We start from the raw sequence: 22,757 nt of genomic DNA, 5'->3' as shown, positions 1-22,757 counted from the left end.
AGGAACTCAGCAGGTCAGGTAACATCTATGGAGGAAAATGAACCATTTGAGGCTGAGACCTTTCATGAGGACTGGAAAGAAAAAGGGCAGAACACAGAGGGAAAAAAAGTGGGGGGAGGATTACAACCGGCAGGGAAGCTAATGATGTGAGAAGCTGGGAGGTGATAGGACACAGAGGAAAAGAGCTCATGAGGGATTTTAATATGCAGGTAGATCGGGAAAATCAGGTTAGAGCTAGACCCCAAGAGAAGGAATTTGTAGAATACCTATGAGATGGCTTTACAGAGCAGCTTGTGGTTGAACTCACTAGGGAAGACACAATTCTGGATTAGGCGTTATGTAATGAACCAGTTTTGGAAAGATACATCCCAAAGAAGTAGTATTCTAAAGGGAGGATGAGGCAACCATAACTGACAAAGGAAGGTCAGACAGCATAAAAGCAAGAAAGGGCATATAATACAGCAAAAATTAGTGGAAAGTGAACAGTATTAACAGAAGGTATTAAGGAGAAAAAAATGAAACATGAAGCTAAGCTATCCAATAATATAAAAAGGATAACAAAAATGTCTTCAGATACATGAAGAGTAAAAAAGCAGTGAGAGTGGATATCGGACCACTGAAAATGATGCTCAAGGTAGTACTGTAATGGGGGATAAAGAAATGGCAGATGAACTTAAGTATTTTGCATCCATCTTCACTCACACACCAGCAGTATGCATGAAATTCAAGAGCATCGGGGGCAGAAGTGAGTGTAGTTGCTATTACTAAGGTGGTGGTGTTTGGGAAGCTGAAGAGTCTGAAGATAGACAAGTCACATGGAACCACATCCCAGTGTTCTGAAAGAGGTAGCTGAAGAGATTGTGGAGACATTAGTAGTCATCTTTCAAGAATCACTAGATTCTGGAATGGTTCCAGAGTACGGAAAAATAGCAAATATCCACTTTTTAAGAAGCAAGGGAGACGAAATACAGGAAATTATAGGCCAGTTAGTCTGACTTCAGTGGTTGGGAAGACGCTGGAGTCCATTATTAACAATGAGGTTTTGGGGTACATGAAGGCACATGAGACAATAGGCCAAAGCCAGCATGGTTTCCTTGAGGGGAAATCCTGCCTGACAAATCTGTTGGGATTCTTTTGAGGAAATAATAGATAGGATAGACAAAGAGAGTCAGTGGATCTTGAGAAGGCCTTTGACAAGGTGCCGCACTTGAAGCTGCTTAACAAGGTAAGAGCCCATGGTATTACATGAAAGGTGCATAGAAAATTGGCAGGAGGAAAGAGGAATAAAGGGGGCCTATTCTGGTTGGCTGCCAGTAACTAGTGGCAGTCATCAAGGGTTGGCATTGGGACCATTTCTTTTCATATGATATGTCAATGATTTGAATGATGGATTTGATGGCTCTGTAGACAAACTTGCAGATGATACGAAGATTGGTAGGGGGCAGGTAGTGTTGCAGGTATCAGGGAGTGTGCAGAAGGACCTGGACAGCCTGTGAGAATGGACAAAGAAGTCACAGAGGGAATATAGTGTAAGAAAGTGTATAGTCATGCACTTTGGTAGAAGGAATAAAGGCATAGTCTATTTTCTAAATGGGGAGCAAATTCAGAAATCAAAGGTGCAAAGGGGCTTGGGAGTTTTCCTACAGGATTTCCTAAATGTTAATTTGCAGGTTGAGTCGGTGTAAGGAAGGCAAATGGAATGTTAGCATTTGTTTCAAGATGACTAGAATACAAGAGCAAAGGATGTCCTGCTGAGGCTTTATAAGGCACTGGTCAGACCTCACTTGGGAGTATTGTGAGCAGTTTTGAGCCCCTTATCTAAGAAAAGGTCAAAACAAAGTGACGAGAATGAATCCAGGAATAAAAGGTTAACACTTGAGGAGCGTTTGACGGCTCTAGGCCTGTGCTCACTGGTGTTTAGAAAAATGATGGGGGATCTCACTGAAACTTATCAAATATTGAAAGGTCTGGATAGAGTGTATATGGGGATGTTTCCTATAGTGGGGGAGTCTAGAAGCAGAGGGTGCAGACTTAGAACAGAGGGGCATAGATTTAGAACAGAGATGTGGAGGAATTTATTTTGCGATAGGGTAGTGAATTTATGGAATTCAATGCCACAGATGGCTGTGAAAGCCAAGTCATTGAACATATTTAAAGTGGAGGTCGATGGGTTCTTGACTAGTAAGGGTGTCAAGGGTTACGGGGAGAAGGCTGAACAATGGAATTAAGGAATAAATCGTGGAATGGCAGAGCAGACTCAATGAGTTTAATGGCCTAATTCTGCTCCTTTGTCTTACGATGGTGCTCTTGTGATCTAAGTATCTGCCCTCTATCTTGTAGAAGCCAAATATCAGCTGACAGTCACCTGCTATATCATAAACAGCCCACTATCACCCAGGCAGTTACAAATCCTATTGTTTCCCCAAAAGATCTTCCTTTCACAGTTTTCAGTGCCAATCCCACACTGCCGACATTTACTTTTCGTTTCATTATGATCATGCCCCTATGAACTTCTCTCCATTTTGGCCAGTCCATTGCCTTCAGCCACTCTGTAAGTGTCCTGTACTCTCAGCTCAACCAATTCATCTCTGTCACGCAAAACAAAAATCAGACTTCTAGAGAGAATCAGTAGGTTGGGCAGCATCCACAAAGGGGAATGGCTAATGGATGTTTCGGGTCAAGGCCCTTCCACTGAATTGTCCAGTGCCAGATGGAGGTGTTAACCCAAAACATCAAAATCCTTTTCCCTCCACAAATGCTGCATGACCCACTGTGTTCCTCCAGCACTGTTGTTCTTCCTCCAGATTCCAGCATCTGCAGTTTCTTGCATCTCCAAATTTATCAGAGATGTACAGTATAATCCTTCAACTATTGTGTTTCACAACAGGAAGCCTTCAGGTCCTCTGCTTCTTCCTCAAATGTGGACGCAAACAGTTCTCATTCACCTCACACAATTGTCTGGTTGAACTCAACCTTGCATTGACAACCTCCTTGAACTCCAATCACTTTTTCCCAGTTCAGAGCTATAGATAAGGGAGCTCCTGTAAACCCAAACAATGCCTGCCTTTTTGTAATCTAAAGGGAACAGACTTTCCAATCAACAACTTCATTTGATGCTGCTTCTTTCCTGCAAGCTTACAAGTCTCAAAGATTTCAGTATCTTCAATGCTAATCTCCACACTGCTTGTTTTCACATGTTCCTTCTCTGATTCTTCCCTTTCTGATCTCCCCTTCTCCAAATACAAACTAACCACAAGCATTAATTACAATCTTACAGACTCCACATCTGTCCCAATCTATACCTGCTCCCAATCTGGCTGTAATGAATCCTTTCCATTCCTCAACTCCACTGTATTTGCTCCAATTAATAAATTTTCCACAGAAATGAAATGTTTTCCTGCTCCCTGTGTCATAGCTCCTCTTAGTGGACTACTTACAACAGTTCAGCTCTCAGTACTCACCTTCCTTTCTCCTCCTAGAGAGAATTCCCATGTTCCTCACCTTCCACTCTACCAGCCTCCTTATTCAAAAGAAATTTTCCAATTTTATCCAGCTCCAGCAGGATTCTACCACCAGATACAAACCCCCCTTCCCCATATTTCCTCCTTTGTGGTCCCTCCTTAGTCCGCACCAGCACTCCCTAACACATGGCACTTTCCAATGCAATACAGGAAATTCAAATGCTTTCACACCTCTCCCCTTCAGCTGACCCTGGGAAACATTTTTTTGTTCTAACCAGTATGAAAATATGCAAGATCTGGTGTCCTCGATGACGTGCAGAACCACAACATCAGTAACAAACCTCTGCTGGGTTTGTCCTGGTGGTGGAACAAAACATATTTTACAGATCACGACGAAAGCATCTGAGATGACGAATACAATTGTCCCAGCAGTTGCTGGATGACTAGTTTGCGGGACAACTCACCCAACCTAGGTAAAAGTCCTCAGAACATCAACTGAATCCGATCAATGTCAGTCTTCGAAATCCATCCAGATTGACATTTTAAATTCTAAACTTATTTGAAAAGGTAACACGGGAGCTTGTTGGTAAAATAAAAACATCAACAGTGAAAGGAAGCTGGGATCAAGGTCTAAATTCACAGAGTGGTTAATGAGTTGGTCAATGTTCCCTTTCTCCCTCATGAATGTCAGCACTCTTGGAACCACAACCCAGCAAGGGGTAACACTGTCTCAATATGCTAATGACTATACCTGACTTCGGTGCTCCACAGAGTTGGATTCCTTCCCAGTTTTAAGCTCTAAAGGCACGACTCTGTTCTGGCTCCTGCACCGGCGGTGAATTTTAACAGCAGCAGTTACATCAATCTTGCCCTTCAAGCCAAACCTTGGGGACCAAATATTCTCTTCAACGTCTTCAATATCAAGAATTGTGATACCACATGCTGAATCTGATTTGATCAGATCACCATCACTAGGACTGGAAAAAAAATAGAAAAAATGTATCTTAAGTATAAACGCCTAAAGATCAGGTAACCACTTTGTGAGCATTTCCATTCAGATAGTGTTCCTTATTATCCCATCTTTGATTCCAACATTTAGGTATTAGGTAGTAGATTAAAGAGCAGAACCCACAACCTATAATCTGTGGAAACTTCCAGCGCCATCAGTATTGGAATAAGAAGGTGACGGTGTGGCTAAAGTTATGGTGTAGGAGGGAGGCTTTAGATTTTTGGCCCATTGGTAAGTGCAGTGGTTCAACCTACTCTCTGGGGTAGATGAGACCAGTGAAAGCAGGATGGGTTATATCTGGACTGCAACAGATCCATCATCCTTGCTGGGAGGTTTGATCAGCACTTGGGAATATGCTTTTGCTATAATCGCTGAGACATGGTGGAATGAAGAACAGTACTGGCAGCTCAACATTCCAGCTATAGATGTTTCAGATGTGATAGCTAGGGAAATAAGAGAGGAGAGGGTCTGGCATAATTGTTCAAGGAGACCATTATTGCGATACTGAAGAAGAATATCTTAAACGACTCCTCAAATGAGTAGCGTTTATACATAGAGTATTGTTATGGGTGACAGATGATAAATATTCAGAATAGAAAATGGTCTACATAGTCCACAAACACCATTGAGTTGTGTTGACTTTAAGAGATGGTGTCTGATGGAATGAAATCAGAGCAAAGCGACTGCTTTTGGTTTGTTCGTAAGGAAGTAAAGGGCTGCAGCTTTTGTTAAGCACATAAAATTACTCTCACATGCTTTATTCAAAAACTCCTACATTGGTGACCACAACGCTCTCAGACAATTCCAGAGTTACTCAACAACATGTCAAGGTTCAAGGTACATTTACATACCCCATTTCCAGAAAAGTTGGGATATTTTCCAAAATGCAATAAAAACAAAAATCTGTGATGTTAATTCACATGAACCCTTATTTAACTGACAAAAGTACAAAGAAAAGATTTTCAATAGGTTTACTGACCAACTTAATTGTACGGTACTTTGTAAATATACACAAATTTAGAAGTTGAAGGCTGCAACACACTCAACAAAAGTTGGGACAGAGTTAAAATAAGATTGAAAAGTGCACAGAATATTCAAGTAACACCGGTTTGGAAGACTCCACATTAAGCAGGCTAATTGGTAGCAGGTGAGGTATCATGACTGGGTATAAAAGCAGCATCCAACAAAGGCTCAGTCTCTGCAAGCAAGGATGGGTCGTGGCTCACCCCTTTGTGCCAAAATTCGTGAGAGAATTGTTAGCCAGTTCAAAAGGAACATTTCCCAACGCAAGATTGCAGAAAATTTAGGTCTTTCAACATCTACAGTACATAATATTGTGAAAAGATTCAGAGAATTCAGAGACATCTCAGTGTGTAAAGGGCAAGGTCGGAAACCACTGTTGAATGCGCGTGATCTTCGAGCCCTCAGACGGCACTGCCTAAGAAACCGTCATGCTACTGTTGTACCATTGACTCTGAGGCGTATATTAGGATTTTAGAGAGACATATGTTGCCATCAAGGCGACATCTCTTCCCAGGACGTCCATGCTTATTTCAGCAGGACAATGCCAGACCACATTCTGCGCAGGCTACAACAGCATGGCTTTGTAGACACAGAGTGCATGTGCTTGACTGGCCTGCTGCCAGTCCAGATCTGTCTCCTATTGAAAATGTATGGCGCATCATGAAGAGGAGAATCAGACAACAGAGACCATGGACTGTTGAGCAGCTGAAGTCTTATGTCAAGCAAGAATGGACAAAATTTCCAATTGCAAATCTACTACAATTAGTATCCTCAGTTCCAAAACGATTAAAAAGTGTTACTAAAAGGAAAAGTGATGTAACACAATGGTAAACATGCCTCTGTCCCAACTTTTGTTGAGTGTGTTGCAGCCATCAAATTCTAAATTTGTGTACATTTACAAAATACAATTAAGTTGGTCAGTAAAACTATTGAAAATCTTTTCTTTGTACTTTTGTCAGTTAAATAAAGGTTCATGTGAATTAACATATCACAGATTTTTGTTTTTATTGCATTTTGGAAAATATCCCAACTTTTCTGGAAATGGGGTTTGTACTATCAAATTATGTATGCAGTATACAACTCAAATTCATCTTCTCCAGACAACCACGAAACAAAAAACATGGTAGCCGTTCACAGAAGAACATCAAACCCCCATGCACAAAAAAACTAACTGCGTAAACGGCAACAGAAACATCAACACCCCACATGCAAAAAAAAATTTGTCTGCACGTGACTCTCACCTATTACAGACTTTTGTACTGTCTAAGTTTGAGAGTGCCAAACAGCTGCTCTCCTTGCCTGGCCTGGGTGATGTTCAGGCTTCAGAATGAATGCTATCTCTCCTGGGCAATCACCATCCTTGTTTTACTTTTATAGAACTCTTTATGCAACAAATGCCTGATCAAGTTCACACAGCTCTCACTAATACAGCCATGAAGGACTATAGGGAGCTTGCTAAAATGGCCAATAGTCTAAATTCAGCCAGGCAGAGGTGCATCATTCTTCCTCCTTTCTCTGTGTCAATAAGCTCTGTCAGCAGAGCCTCCAGTAAAGTCACACCTGCAGCTCTAAATCAGACAACACCGGGTCTACGATTTTACCACACACTTCTGTACAAACACCATGCAACTTCAACCCCTCCACATGGTCTCTAAGCCCAGCAGTGGTTGCCGTCCATGCGATAATACTGCTGTCTTAAGTGAGGCCTCCACCCCCGCGGGATCAGTACCTGGTGCCACATATTCAAGACTTTTCAGCACCTGTAAAAGATAATTGTTTCAAAAATGGACTTAGGCAGGTTTCTGTGTGTGCTGAGAGCATTCCTAAAATTGCTGTTATAACCGTGTTTGACCTATTTGAGTTTTTGCACTGCTGCTTGGATGTAAAATGCAGACCTTCAAGCAACTAATGGACTCAGTGTTAAAAGACTTTGAGATTTTTTCTTGTTTACATACTTTCACAAGTGCATCCAAATCAGAACACTCATCACATCTCTGCACACTTTTCAAGTCAACATAGGCTGATTATTCACCCCGTTAAATGCCAGTTTGGGTTATCTACTATTGACTTTCTCAGCCACCACATCTCCACGGAAGGTGCGACACCCCTTCCATCAAAAATCACTGGACTTTCCACCGTCCCACATTACCAAAGCACTGCAGGAGTTTTTAGGTCTGATGAATTTCTATCACCTTTCAGCGAGCCACTGAATCTATGCTCCCCTGTATAGTACCCTTAAAGGCAATACCCCTAATCGCATACTCAAGTACTCAGCAGACACGATCATCTCCCTGGGGCTCAGAACGGCACTAAAAAGAGGACCTACAGTCCTCCACAACGGAGTTGGTGTACAGGCAGCCACTACAGGTGCCGGAAGATTATATTCCTGATGTCACGACAGTCTGGTTGGCTTCTAAGCAGCGTTCCGCCCTCCACATTAAACTCAATTCTTTTGCCCCTACTCCTACCTCCCATCATGGCACACAGCACACTTGGGCTCTAGTTAACCAGCATTCTACCTCATTCATTTTTGTCTGCTACATTGCTCATCAACACCTCCTTAAGCCCCCTTACAATGGTCCATTCCACGTTTTGAAATGGGGAGAAAAGACTTCTATTGTAGATAGGAAGGGTAAACTTCAATGTATTTCTGCAGATGGCCTTAAACTGACCCGCCAAGACCTGGATGGTTCCACTACCACACCCCCTGCATCAGAACATGAACACATGCGTGTCGGCAAAGCCCTGGATGAACCAAAGGCACCTGATGTTACTCCAACCAAGTCACATAGGACCCGAGCCAAGCTTCAGACAGACTTACAATACTGGTTTTGGTGAATTTTGGCGGGGAGAGGAGGGCCGGTAAAGGGTAGGGTAATGTATGACAGATGATACATATTGTTCATAATAGAAACTCTTCTATATAATTCACAAACACCATCACTTTCAGAGTCGGTGTCTGTAATAACATCAGCATAAGGCGACTGCTTTTGGTTTGTTCGTAATGGAAGTAAAGGGCTGCAGCTTTTGTTAAGCACATAAAACAAATCTCATATGTTTAATTCTCAAATCCTACAATACTACAGAGGCATCCCAACGGCCAGCAGGAGATGGAGGAGCAGATCCATTGGCAAATCTGAGACAAAAGACAGAATAGGGTTGAAGTGGTACAAGATTTCAACTTTCACAATGTTAACAGGGAATGTCTTAGTGTGAAAAGATTAAGAATTTTTGTATGCATGTATATAGGGATGGGTCAATGCTAGACCTAGCCCTAAGGGATTGAAGCTGGATGAAGTGTTGAGGAAACATAATTTAAGACTAAACACAAAGTACACTGCAGATGCTGTGGTCAAAGCAACACAAACAATACACTGGAGGAACCCAGCAGGTCGGGCAGCATCTGTGGAATTCCATGGATGCTGCACAACCTGCTGAGTTCCTCCAGCGTGTTGTACGTGATAATTTAAGACTGTTAGCAATCAAATCACAAATAAGAGAAAATCTGCAGATGCTGGGAATCTAAGCAACATATATAAAATGCTAGAGCAACTCAGCAGGCCAGGTAGCATCTATGGAAAAAAGTACAGTCGACGTTTCGGGCCAAGATGTCGACTGTACTTTTATTCCATAGAAGCTGCCTGGCTTGTTGAGTCCCTCCAGCATTTTGTGTGTGTTGCTTATCTTAATAAGTTACAGTGTGAAAGGATAAGGATGGTGTGGAAATTAAGGAACTGAACTGGGGGAAGGCCATTTCAAGGTCATTAGACAGAAACTGGCAAATACAGTATGGAAATGGCAACTTGCAAATAAACCAACATTCCAAAAGTAGGAGCCTTTTAAAATTGAAATACCATGAGTTAAGCGTCAACATGTTTTCATAACCATGAAGTGCGAGCATGGCATGTCCAAGGAACCCTGGATGTTAAAGGAACCCTGACTGCGAACCTCTTACCTCACAGGCATAGAATGCAGTTCAGAAACCAAGGCGGGAAAATATGACTTGCTTGTGAGTTTAACACCAGCAGTTACCCCAAACAGCTTATTCCATTGCAAGTACATACACTTCACTCGCTTAGCTTACATTCAATGCAATAGTGAGATACACCTACAGTTTAAGCTGCAATTGGCATTTGCCAGAACGAGGGGAATCATCCATATAGTCCTGTGCCCAGGTCACCAACGACGGGAGATATTCTTCTACTGCACACACCACATCTCCTTGACTCAAATTCAGGCTGTACCTACACGTCAAAAATAAGACAAGATCATAGTTAGTCCAAAGATGTGGCAAAGCTGGATCTCACAACATCTAACAATTTCATCGAGCGGATAATTGGAGTCTGAAATTGATATGTTAAAGGACAAATCCGCAAAATGGACATTACATTTCTTCTCAAGTTTGCTAGCTACAATACACAAATAACACAGAATTTCAATTTCAGAATACTGTTTCTGATTAGGATCAATACTTGATTCAACAGTCTGTGCTCACTATTACACATTTAATATAGAGAACCAGTTCCAGACGTTCTACAAAGATAAAAGGAAGAGTGGAAAGGAAACTACTGGAGAATCTATCATTTAATTCCCCTAAGAACCACAGTAATATTTCCAAAGGGGAACAGCTACCACACTCGACAGTATAGTCAGGAGCCACTTTCCAATGAGAAATGTCCTTCAACGTTTAGCTGCTTGTTAGGAAGCGAGGGTGGGATATGGTCAGAAAAGCAACACATCCATTTTAGCTATGGCCCTCTACACATGTGCAGTGGAACTGCAATTACAGACTAAGCTGAATGTGTGATCACAAATCACCTATTTTATGGAAATTAATATATTATTTCCCTTAATATGATTGTGTCTTTCATAATGAAGAAGAACAAGAGAAGGAATGTAGTGGACACATTGCAAAGACCATAACTGAAGATGAAGCACTATGCTGAATATTTCACTCTGAAATTGTTCTAGTAGATAAACATAATTACTACTGAACAAAACACAGTACACTATTATTTTTGCATTCTTTTACACTTTAATAAAATTAAATTGAGAAGTTTGGATCGGTAATGCATGGCAAGGGTATGCAGGGTCCTGGTGCAGGTCAATAGGATTAGGTAGCTTAAATGATTTGGCATGGACTAGATGGGCCAAAGGGCCTGTTTCTGTGCTGTACTTTTCTATGAATCTGTCTAGATACTAAAGTTGCATTGTTTGCTGTGTAACCAAAACTATGTAGTCAGCTTTGTGTTTGCTATTTGCTATGTATGTATCCAATTTAGTAGGAGAATGAAATCTCTGTATTGTCTCTGTACTATTGAACACATCAGTGACTTAATGTAGCCAAATAAGAAGATAATGGTGTGTTAATGAGAGGTGTAACCAAAACTATGTAGTCAGCTTTGTGTTTGCTATTTGCTATGTATGTATCCAATTTAGTAGGAGAATGAAATCTCTGTATTGTCTCTGTACTATTGAACACATCAGTGACTTAAGAATGTAGCCAAATAAGAAGATAATGGTGTGTTAATGAGAGGTGTAACCAAAACTATGTAGTCAGCTTTGTGTTTGCTATTTGCTATGTATGTATCCAATTTAGTAGGAGAATGAAATCGCTGTATTGTCTCTGTACTATTGAACACATCAGTAACTTAAGAATGTAGCCAAATAAGAAGATAATGGTGTGTTAATGAGAGGCTAGCTAAGAGATAACTGTGGCCAGGGATGAGGTAACACGTGGCCCAAAAAGTAGATTAGAACATGATTAAGTTAATGGGTAGAAACAATAGTGGGAAGTCGGGAGCTGATGTACTGGTGATATGCAACTGTAGACCGATTGGATATGCTAATGCAACTAAACCAGGAGATTGCTATAAAAAATGCTATGTACAAGGATCGGTGGGCAATCGGCAACTAGCTCAATGACTGTCTCAGCTTTGATTTGCAAAGTAAAGTTTAACACTTCTTGAAGAATCTTCTGCGTCTCCTGGTCGTTTGTGGGGCACAAGAAACCACGACAATACCAAGTAAAATTCATTCAGGACATTTCTTCAAAAATGGGAAAATCATGAAGGTTCTTAATATAAACACAGAACATTACAGCACACTACAAGCCATTTGACCCATGATGTTGTGCCAACCCTTTAAACTGTTCTACGATCAATGTAATCCTTCCTTCCTACACAGCCCTCCATTTTTCTATCATCCATGTGCCTATCTAAGGCTTCCTTGAAAGCCCTTAATGTATTCACCTCTACCAGCACCCCCTCATAATGTGTTCCATAAATCCACTACTCTCTGTGTAAAATACTAACCTCCGGCATCCCACCACTAATCACCTTAAAATTGTACTGCCTCATATTAGTCATTTTCATCCTGGAGAAAAAAAAAGATTCTCTAGCTATCCGTTCCAACTATGCTTCTTATCATCTTGAACATCTTGTCTATCAAGCCACCTCTCATCCTCCTTCACTCCAAAGAGAAAAGCCCCAAGCTCACTCAACTTATCCTCATAAAACATGCTCTCTAATCCAGACAGCATCCTGGTAAACCTTCTCTGCAGCCTCTCTAAAGCTTCCACATCCTTCCTATGAGGTAACCAGAACTGAACACAATATTCCAAGTGTGCTTTAACCAGAGTTTTATGGAGCTGCAACATTACTCGCAGCCCTTGAATGCAAATCCATGAATAAGGCCAATACAACCCTATCAATTTGCATGACAACTTTGAGGTATCTATGTACATGGATCCCAACATACCTCTGTTCCTGCACACAGCTAAGGATCCTTCCATTACACAAGCAAATCTGCAGATGCCGGAAATCCAGGCCAACACACACAAAATGCTGAAGGAACTCAGCAGGCCAGGGAACAGCTATGGATGAAGGGTCTCTGCCCAAAATGTCGCTCTTTACTCTTTTCCATCGATGCTGTCTGTGAGTTCCCCCAGCATTTTGTGTGTCAATCCTTCCATTAACCCTGTATTCTGCCTTCAATCTCAACCTTCCAAAGTAAATTACTTCACATCTTTCCAGACTGAACTCCATCTGCCACTTCTTAGCCTACCTCTACATCACATCAATCTCCCGGTGTAACCTATGACAACTTTCTACACTATCTACAGCTCCACCAACCATCATATTATCTGTAAAATTTACTAATCTACCCTTCCCACTTCCTCATTTATAGAGCAGGGGTCCCAGAACACCACTAGTCACTGACCTCCAGGCTGAATACACTCCATCTACAACCACACTCTGCTTTCCATGGGCAGGCTAATTTATGAATCCACACAGCCAAGTTTCCCTGGATTCTATGCCTCTTGATTTTCTGAATGAGCCTACCATGGGAAATCTTATCAACACCTTACTAAAATCCAGCCACTGCTCTACCTTCATCAATGTGCTTTGTCACATCCTCAAAGAATTCAATCAGGTGAGTGATGGCCTGCCCCTCACAAAGCCATGCTGACTATACCTAGTCAGATTATACCTTTCCAAATGCTTGCAAATCCTGTCTCTAAGAATCTCCTCCAATAATTTGCTCACCACTGAAGTAAGACTCACTGGTCTGTAATTCCCAGGGTATTTCCACTTGCTTTCTTGGGACAAAAGAATAACATTTTCCTCCCTCCAATCATCTGGTAATATTCTTGTGGCCAGTAAGAAAGCAAAGATCATCGCAAAGGCACAGCAGTCTCTTCCCTGGCTTCCTATAACCTGGGGCATATCTGTCCAGCCCCAGGGACTTATCTATTCTGATGTTCAAAAGTTCTAGCACTTCCTCTTTCTTAATGTCAACATGTTCTACCAAATCAGTCTTTTCTACACAATCCTCACAAAGATCAGGTCCCCCTCAATGAATACTGAAGCAAAGTATTCATTAAGGACATCCCTTACCTCCTCTGACTCCAAGCACTATTCCTCTAATATCCCTAATCAACCCTATCCCCACTCTAGTCATCCTCCTGTTCTTCACATATGATAGAACACCTTGGGGTTTTACATAATCCTACTCGCCAAAACCTTCTCATGCCCTCTTCTAGCTCTCCAAAACCCATTCTTAAGCTTCTTCCTGGGTACATTCTAAGTCTCTAAAGCCCTATCTGATCATTGCTTCCTAAGCCTTAAGAAGCTTCTTTCTTTCTCTTGAAGAGACGTTCCACTCCTCTTGTAAACCATTCACCCTACCATCCTTTCCCTGCTTCAATGGAACAGTGAAAAGTGTAAACAGTAGAAAGAAATAACATGGAGAATCTTCCTTTCTCTTTAGGCATACAATAAATGTACTTCTTAAAGATGCAAACATTCTTCTGGCTCAGGAGAAAAAAAGACTATTGACATTTGTCTGAAGTGCAAAAATAGATGCCACAAAATTAAGTAAATAAAATATCCCCAAAATTTTACAGTACATGCAAGCTTTCATGAATTGCAGAAGTGGCGAACTTATGGCATTTGACAACATTTTGTTGGCATGCAGCATCTACTGCCTCCCCACGATTCTTTAACCTTGATTCTTTTTGTGAACAGGCTTTTTAAAATGCTTCATTTATTTCAATGTCTCTGTTATACTTTAGCTTATAGTTAAACCATGAATACACTTAAATAAGCAAATAAAACACGTCAGAAGTTCATCTCATCCTGATCAAGCTCCTGCTTTCAAAAGGTAAAATTACATTAAAAAGTTAACCCTTATATATCTCACTTGATGTTTTTAAAACCCTCTTGGTGGAAAGTGGTTACTGTGGTCGTCAGTGATGTAACTTCAAAATTAACTGGATATGTTCCATACATGAACACAAACAATGATAAATATGCCTCCATTTTCTGCAAGTGCTAACTATTACACTTAGTTTTGATCTGTCTTGCTGCATATAAATCTTTGACAATGATGATCAAAGGAAACTTGGTTATGAATGGCTTAATACTGCAGTTTGACTCATTTAGTTTGGTCTCAGATCCACGTTAGAGTGAATGACAGGGCAATGGGAAATGCTGGAGAACAGAGAGATCTAGAGGTACAAGTACATAATTCTCCGAGAGTGGAACAAAGATAAAAGGGGTGGTGAAGAAGACATGGTGTACACTTAACTTCATCGGTTGAGGAAATGAATCCCAGACATCAGGTAACTGCTCTGCAAGACTTTGGAGAGACTACACTTGGTCTTGTGTAATTCTAGTCACCATACTGTTTGAAGGATGTGATTAAGCTAAACCTCGTGCTGGAAATATTCACAAAGGCTTTGCTGGAACAAGACAGCTCAAGTTATAAAGAGAAACCAATTCCCTAGAGCATAAGAGGCTAAGAGGGTGACCCTGTCATTTTATAAAATCCCAAGGGGCATACAGTAGCTAACGTGGCTCGCCATATCCCTTTTACCAGGGTAGTGAAAAAGATTTAAAGAGGACTTGAGAAGCAACTTTCTCCAATAGAGGGTGATGGATATATGGAATGAGCTGTCAAAGGAAGTAATGGAGGGGTATCAATTATAACATTTAAAAAACATTTGGACAAGTGCATTGAATGAAAATGTTTAGAGCAATATGGGCTATACACAGGCAAATGGGACTAGGTTAGGCAGACACTTGGGTCAGTAAAGACGGGTTGGGCCAAAGGGCCTGTTTCCATCTAGTAAAATTATGACTACGACATTATGACATGTACTTCCCATTACAGCTCAACAATGAGTGAAAGGGAGCCTCGGATTACCAGAACCATATCCATCTCTCGAGGGCTCCGAGAAGACCTGAAACAGGTTTCTGAAGACAAGGATGTGTAGGATTAGAGGGCACAGGTTTAAGGTGGGGGGAGGGGCAGTTAACCTAATGATGACCTAAGGGACAAGTTACAGAAATTTGTAAAATTAGTTCCATCATGGGTACTAGCTTCTGTAGTATCCAGGACGTCTTCAAACAGCAGTGCCTTAGAAAGGCAGCGTCCATCATGAAGGATCCCCATTACTCAGGACGAGTTCTCTTCACACTGTTACTGTTGGGAAAGAGGTACAGAAGCCCCAAGGATACAGGAACAGTTTCTTCCCCTCTACCATCTTATTTCTAAATGGACATTACCAGGAACACTACCTTACTATTTTCTTATTTCAGATTTTTTGCACTACTTATTTAAAATTAATAGACATATATGTGTGCGCGTGTGCGTGTATTTACTGTGATTCAGGTTTTCCTCCCTCTATATTTATTGTGTTTCATCGTACTGCTGCCGTAAAGTTTACAAATTTCACAACATATGCCAATGATATGAAAGCTGATTCTGATTACTACACTTTTTTTTCCGGTGCTAAGTATCTGGAACAAGCTGCTAGAAGAGGTGGAGGAAGAAAATGAAATGACAATGTTTAAAAGGCATTTAGACCAGGGGTTTTCAATCTCCAACACCATCACACTGAGCAAGGGGGCTCCCCAGGGCTGTCTGCTCAGTCCACTGCTGTTCACTCTGCTGACCCATGACTGTGCTGCAACACACAGCTTGAACCACATCATCAAGTTCGCCAATGACACGACCGTGGTGGGTCTTATCAGCAAGAACCAGTCAGCATTCAGCAAGGAGGTGCAGCGGCTAACAGACTGGTGCAGAGCAAACAACTTGTCTCTGAATGTGAACAAAACAAAAGAGATGGTTGTTGACTTCAGGAGGGCATAGAGCGAACAGTCCCTGCGTTAAGAGAACCAAATTTCTTGGTGTTCCCCTGCCGGAGAATCTCACCTGGTCCCTCAACACCAGCTCCATAGCAAAGAAAGCCCAGCAGCATCTCTACTTTCTGCGAAGGCTGAGGAAAGTCCATCTCCCACACCCCATCCTCATCACATTCTACAGGGGTTGTATTGCGAGCATTCTGAGCAACTGCATCACTGCCTGGTTCGGAAATTGCACCATCTCGGATCGCAAGACCCTGCAGCGGATAGTGAAGTCAGCTGAGAAGATCATCGGGGTCTCTCTTCCTGCCATCACGGACATTTACACTACACACTGCATCCACAAAGCAAACAACATTATGAAGGACCCCACGCACTCCTCATACAAACTCTTCTCCCTCCTGCCGTCTGGGAAAAGGCACTGAAGCATTCGGGCTCTCATGACCAGACTATGTAACAGTTTCTTCCCCCAAGCTATCAGACTCCTCAATACCCAGAGCCTGGACTGACACCAAATTACTGCCCTGTATTGTGCCTATTGTCTTGTTTATTATTTATTGTAATGCCTGCACTGTTTTGTGCACTTTATGCAGTCCTGGGTAGGTCTGTAGTCTAATGTAGTTGTTTTTTTCTCTCTGTGTTGTTTTTCATGTAGTTCAGTCTAGTTTTTGTACTGTGTCATGTAACACCATGGTCCTGAAAAACGTTGTCTCATTTTACTATGTACTGTACATATCAGTTATGGTCGAAATGACAATAAAAGTGACTTGACTTGACTTGAACCGGAGGACAACGGACCCCTCGATTAACGGTAGGGGTCCATGGCATAAAAAAGGTTGGGAACCCCTGATTTAGACAGATAAATCTAGATAGCGTAAAAACACATTAAAGTCATCATGAAAAGGTGGAGCAGAAGAGCCAGTTTCTGTGCTGGACCTTTCTAAAATTGTATGAATTTGAAGAAAATTATACTTACATCTCTCCCAGATACTTTGGAGCACAAATGGTTTGAGAGGTGATTTCTTGCAGTTCATGCTGTGTAAACCTGCTGCTTGTTACGGCTTTTTGAAAGACCTCATGAACTAAAGTGCCGACCAACATCTGTTTTGTCCCCCTTTCACAAGCCTAGAGACAAAAAACAAGCATATTTATTATAAAGTCAATGGAGGAGTTAGGTGCTAAACAGTCTGCTGAGTACAATAACATAGTGAAATTCACCACACTTCAGAATATAAACACAAGAGATCCTGCAGATGCTAGAAGTTCACCTGACTTCAGATCCTCGTCACACATCTCTGGAAGTGTGGAACTATACAACTCTGCCAAATGATCATTAAATAATAAGCTCTGTTATAGATATAAAAATCAAAATATAGGGGAACCAATAAAAAGTCAATGTTAAGTACCAGTCACTGACTCATTCTGGACTCCATTCCTAAAATGTCTGAGTTGAAGAGGATGCTGTAACATATAACAACATTCAAATTAAACAAAAGCAATAGGGTCCATGATGAATTTTGTGTATTCTGAAATACTGGTGAAACTATTTCCATGAAACACGTTGAATGAATGAATGGTACGGATAGACAGATCAGAGTCTACTATAAACCAGCAGAAAGGTTAAACTTTCATCTCATGAAGTATTTGTGTTAGCTCAGGAACAACCTCTGCAGCCAATCATGTTTACACCAGTCGAGTTCACCCCATCTACCTGTACACGGTCGGTATCCCCCTGTCCCCTGCCTGTACACGATCGGTATCACCGTCCCCTGCCTGTACACGGTTGGTATCCCTGTCCCCTTCCTGTACACAGTCAGTATCCCCTTCCCCTGCCTGTACACGGTCGGTATCCTCCGTCCCCTGCCTGTACGCGGTCGATATCCCTCTGTCCCCTGCCTGTACGCAGTCGATATCCCCCTGTCCCCTGCCTGTACGCGGTTGATATCCCCCTGTCCCCTGCCTGTACACGATCGGTATCACCGTCCCCTGCCTGTACGCAGTCGGTATCCCCCTGTCCCCTTCCTGTACGCGGTCAGTATCCCTTTCCCCTGCCTGTACACGGTCGGTATCCCCGTCCCCTGCCTGTACGCGGTCGGTATCCCCGTCCCCTGCCTGTACGCGGTCGGTATCCCCGTCCCCTGCCTGTACGCGGTCGGTATCCCCGTCCCCTGCCTGTACGCGGTCGATATCCGTCTGTCCCCTGCCTGTACATGTGCTTGATTAAATGCTGTGATAATAATCATTACCACTGTATCTGCTTCTACTTGCCTGCCACTCTCTGTGTAAAAACAATTGCCTTGCACATCTTTTTAAAACTTCCCCCTCTTACCCAGCAGTTAGCGAAGTGTTTTACAGAGGCAGCAACCTCCAGTCAGGATCAATTCCCACCGCTGCCTGTAAGGAGATGGTATGTTCACCCTGTGGCTGCGTGGTTTTTCTCCGTGTGGTCCAGTTTCTCCCCACATTCTAAAGGTGTACGGTTAGGGTAAACCAGTTGTGGGCATGCTACGTTTTTGCCAGCAGCATGGCAACGCTTGTGGGCTGCCCAGCACCACTTTCCCTGATTTGATGCAAACGATGCATTTCATTGTACATTTCAATGTAGACGTGACAAATAAAGCTAATCTGATCTCTACTATCTGACATTTCCACCCAGGGAAATAGACTCTATCTACCTTATTTATGCCTCCCATTACTTCTACCAGGTTGTCTCTCTGCCTCTGACACAGCAACAGTCCAGTGGAGACATGGCAGCGTAGCGGTTAATGTAACGCTATTACAGCAATGACTCCGGTTCAATTCCTGCTGCTGTCTGTAGACAGTTTGTACATTCTCCCCGTGACCGCGTGGGAGTTTCCTCCCACATTCTAGAGATGTACGGGTTAGCAGGTTAATTAGCCACATGGGTATAATTGAGCAGCACAGGTTCACAGGGCTGAAAGACCTATTACTATGCTGTATCTCTAAAAAAAATGGAAAAAATAAAAACAATCCAAGCTTGTTCAAATTCTCTTCAAAGCTAATGCCCTCTAATCCAGGCAAACTTCTCTGCATCCTTGCTTTAGTGTGCAGCCAGAACTGCACACAATACTAACCACAGTTTTATACAACCGCAATATGACATCCCGACATTTATAGAGATTCTCAACCAATAAAAGCAAGCATGCTGTAGGTCTCCTTTATCACCCTATTCACATGTGCTGTCACTTTTAGAAAGCTAGTCAGAGAAGCACCGCTCTACCACTACACTCCGTCTTCCATGATGAGGCCAATTTTGGATTCAATCTACCATCTTGCCATGGATCCCAAATGAATTGATCTCTAGGCCAGCCTATCATGTGATACCTTGTCAAATGTGTTAATAAAAGTCAGGTAGATTACATTCACTGACCTACCTTCATTATCTTTGTCACTTACTCAAAAAACCTCAAAGTTATGAGACAGGAACTCCCATGCACAAAGACTTGCTGAATTTCCCAATAGGCAACAAAAAATTAGTAAACAGACAAAAGAAAACACCAGAATATATAGAACTAATATGACCTGCTGAGAGCAACTATTTGAGGCAGTTAGTCAAACCATACTCGCTCAGGACAAATTATAAACCTCACCTTAAATCGCTCAGTCAGTACAGCCCTGCGCATACACCGGATACCACTCACAACGCTAGTCCCAGAAATAAGATGGTCAGGATTTACGATCATGTACCCGACATCTCTTCCTATTATCCAGGTGTCCAAGTGTTTCTCTCCTTCAAGATGAATTATGTCCCCAGCTTTGACTTCAGTGGTGTCCCTAAAATGAACACAGTTTCTCAGAAACACCCCAAAATCTAACATTAACGTTACAAGTAATTCAATGGAAAACCAAACTACCCAGAATCTTAAATTGCAAGAAACATTCTGAGTTGGGGAGGCTTAAACCAATTCGGCAGGGAGATGGGAACCAGAGTGTCAAAGCTGAGAATAGGGCTGTTCATTTACAAACAGAGACTGTGTGTAATGAGACTGTAAAGAAGGCAAGACAGATGATAGGGCAAAATGTAGTCAGTGGGATGAACTGATGTGTAAAAGGGGGATGGATACAGTACATAAGGTGTTATTTGAAAGCACATAGTCTACAAAAAAAAGGTACATGATTTTGTAGCACAGGTAGAGATTGACAGGTATGACATTGGCATCACCAAGTCATGGCTGAAAGAAGATCACAATTGACAGCTTAACATCAAAGGATACACATTGTATCAAGTGGACAGGCAGGCAGGCAGAGACGGTGGGTTGGCACAGTTGGTAAAGAATGAAATTAAATCTTTAGAAAGATGCAGAATCTTTGTGGGTAGAGTTAAGAACCTGCAAGGGTAAAAAGACCCTGAGGTAAAGGCCTCTGAACAGTAGCTAGGATGTGGGTTACAAATTACAATGGGAGATGGAAAGGGCAGGTTAAAAGAGCAATGTTACAATAGTCATAGAGGATTTCAATAGGCAGGTAGACTGGGAAAATCAGGCTGATGATGGATCCCAAGGGAAAGCATTTGTAGAATGCCTACAAGATAGTTTTTTAGAGCAGCTTGTGGTTGAGCTCACTAGGGGAAAAGCAATTCTGGATTGGGTGTTGCATAATGAACTGGATTTGATTAAGGAGCTTAAGGTAAAGGAGCCCTTAGGCTGTAGTGATCATAATAAGATAGAATTCACCCCGCAATTTCAGAGGGAGAAGCTAAAGTCAAATGTATCAGCATTACAGTGGAGTAAAGGGAATTACAGAGGCATGAGAGAGGAGCTGACCAATGTTGATCAGAATGGGACACTAGCAGAAATGACAGCTAGTCTGGAGTTTCAGATAGTTTCTCCCCATAGAAAAAACATTCTAAAGGTGTGATGATGCAACCATGGCTGACAAGGGAAGTCAAATCAACATAAAAGTAAAAAAAACAGGACATGTAATAGAGCAGAAGTTAGTGGGAAGTTAGAGGATTGGGAAACTTTTAAAAGCCAACAGAGACAAATGAAAAAGTCAAAAGGAAGAAAAAGACAAAATATGAAAGTAAGCTAGCCAATAATACCAAAGAGAATACCAAAGGTTTTCTTTTTGGCCAGACATATAAAAAGAAAAGGAGAAGCAAGAGAAGATATTGGACAGCTAGAAAATGACACTGGGGAGGTAGTAATGGGGCCAAAGAAATGGTGGACAAACTGAATAAACATTTTGCATCAGTCTTCACTGTGAAAGACACCAGCAGTATGCCAGCAGCAGTCAAGAGCATCAGGGGGCAGAAGTGAGTGTAGTTGCTACTACTAAGGAGAAGGTGCTTGGGAATCTGAAAGGTCTGATGGCAGATAAGTTACCTGGAGCAGATGGACTACATCACAAGGTTCGGAAAGAGGTAGCTGGAGAGATTATGGAGGCATTATTAATGATCTTTCAAGAAGCAAAAGATTCTGGCATGGTTGCATAGAACAGGAAAATTGCAAATGTCGCTCCACTCTTTAAGGAAGTGAGGCAGAAGTAAGGAAATTGTAAGCCAGTTAGCCTAACTTGCAGTACTGTGAGCAGTTTTGGGGTCCTTATTTAAGAAATTATGTGCTGACCTGGGAGGGGATTCAAAGGAGGATCACGAGAATGATTCCGGGTATGAAAGGCTTATCGTAAGTTTCCTATGGTGGCAGAGTCTATGACCATAGGGGACAGCCACAGAACAGAGCGGTGATAATGAGGGATCTTACCAACTGAGGGTGGTAAATCTGAGGAATTTGATGCCAGAGGCAGCTGTAGAGACTAGGCCATTGGGTGTATTTTAGGTAGAGGTTGATAGGCTCTTGATTAGTCAGGGCATGAAAGGTTACAAGAAGGCAAGAGAAAAGAGGTTGCAAGGGAAATGGATCAGCCATGATGAAATAGAGGAGAAACTCGATGGGCCAAATGGCCTAATTCTGCTCCTACTGTATGACTTATGGTCTAATTATGCATATCCAGAGAGGAACAGGAGTGAACTTTCAACATTCAACGTACATCTATTATCAAAGTATATATATTATATACAACCTTGAGATTTGTCTCCTTATAAGCAGCCACCAAAAAAAATCCAATAGGACCATTAAAAAAGACAGTCAGACAGCTGATGTGTGAAAAAACAAGGCATCCAACAATAAAAGTAAGCAAATAGCATTCAGAGCTACTGCTCACGTCAGTGAGTTCACAATCACAAAGCCAGTCATCATTACTGCTGGTCCAGGAACCCATTAGCAGCAGGTCACAGCCTCAGATGAGTAAACCTTGCCGAGCAGCGAGCTGAACACTGGCCCATGCCTCACCTCACTTTTCTCTCTCTTTGCAGACGATGCCTCACTTTTGGTGGGCCATGACTGTTCAAAAGAAAAGCAACATCCAGGTCTGTGGCACCCGGGCTCTGAGGCTCAGCAGGGTAAGTCTACAGTAACAGGAGTCTCGGTGGTTAAGCTAGGAGATTCTGTGGTCACAGAAAAGTATTCTATGATGGTATGTTGCCTCCCTGATATTTCTGAACATCCTCAAGCGGGAGAGTAAGGAGCCAGAAGTCATTATGCAGTTTGGTAGAAATGACAGAAGTAGAAAAACTGTTGAGGTTCTGCAGAG

At 42.1% G+C, this 22,757-nt stretch overlaps 1 protein-coding gene across 1 annotated transcript in view; it reads right to left on the bottom strand.

Moving 5' to 3' along the window:
- The window catches only part of dna2 (DNA replication helicase/nuclease 2), an 86,581-nt gene that overhangs the window by 41,865 nt on the left and 21,959 nt on the right, over positions 1 to 22,757 (bottom strand). Inside the window, exons 4-7 of the mRNA XM_073027155.1 lie at positions 19,757 to 19,940; positions 17,122 to 17,270; positions 9,606 to 9,737; positions 4,213 to 4,438 (exon numbers count right to left, since the gene is read on the bottom strand). Coding sequence (XP_072883256.1) covers positions 4,213 to 4,438; positions 9,606 to 9,737; positions 17,122 to 17,270; positions 19,757 to 19,940 — 691 coding nt within the window. The remainder of the gene's footprint in view (positions 1 to 4,212; positions 4,439 to 9,605; positions 9,738 to 17,121; positions 17,271 to 19,756; positions 19,941 to 22,757) is intronic.

Source organism: Hemitrygon akajei, chromosome 23, assembly GCF_048418815.1.
Source record: "Hemitrygon akajei chromosome 23, sHemAka1.3, whole genome shotgun sequence".
Classification (NCBI taxonomy): Eukaryota; Metazoa; Chordata; class Chondrichthyes; order Myliobatiformes; family Dasyatidae; genus Hemitrygon; species Hemitrygon akajei.
This window is presented reverse-complemented; position numbering and strand designations above follow the sequence as displayed.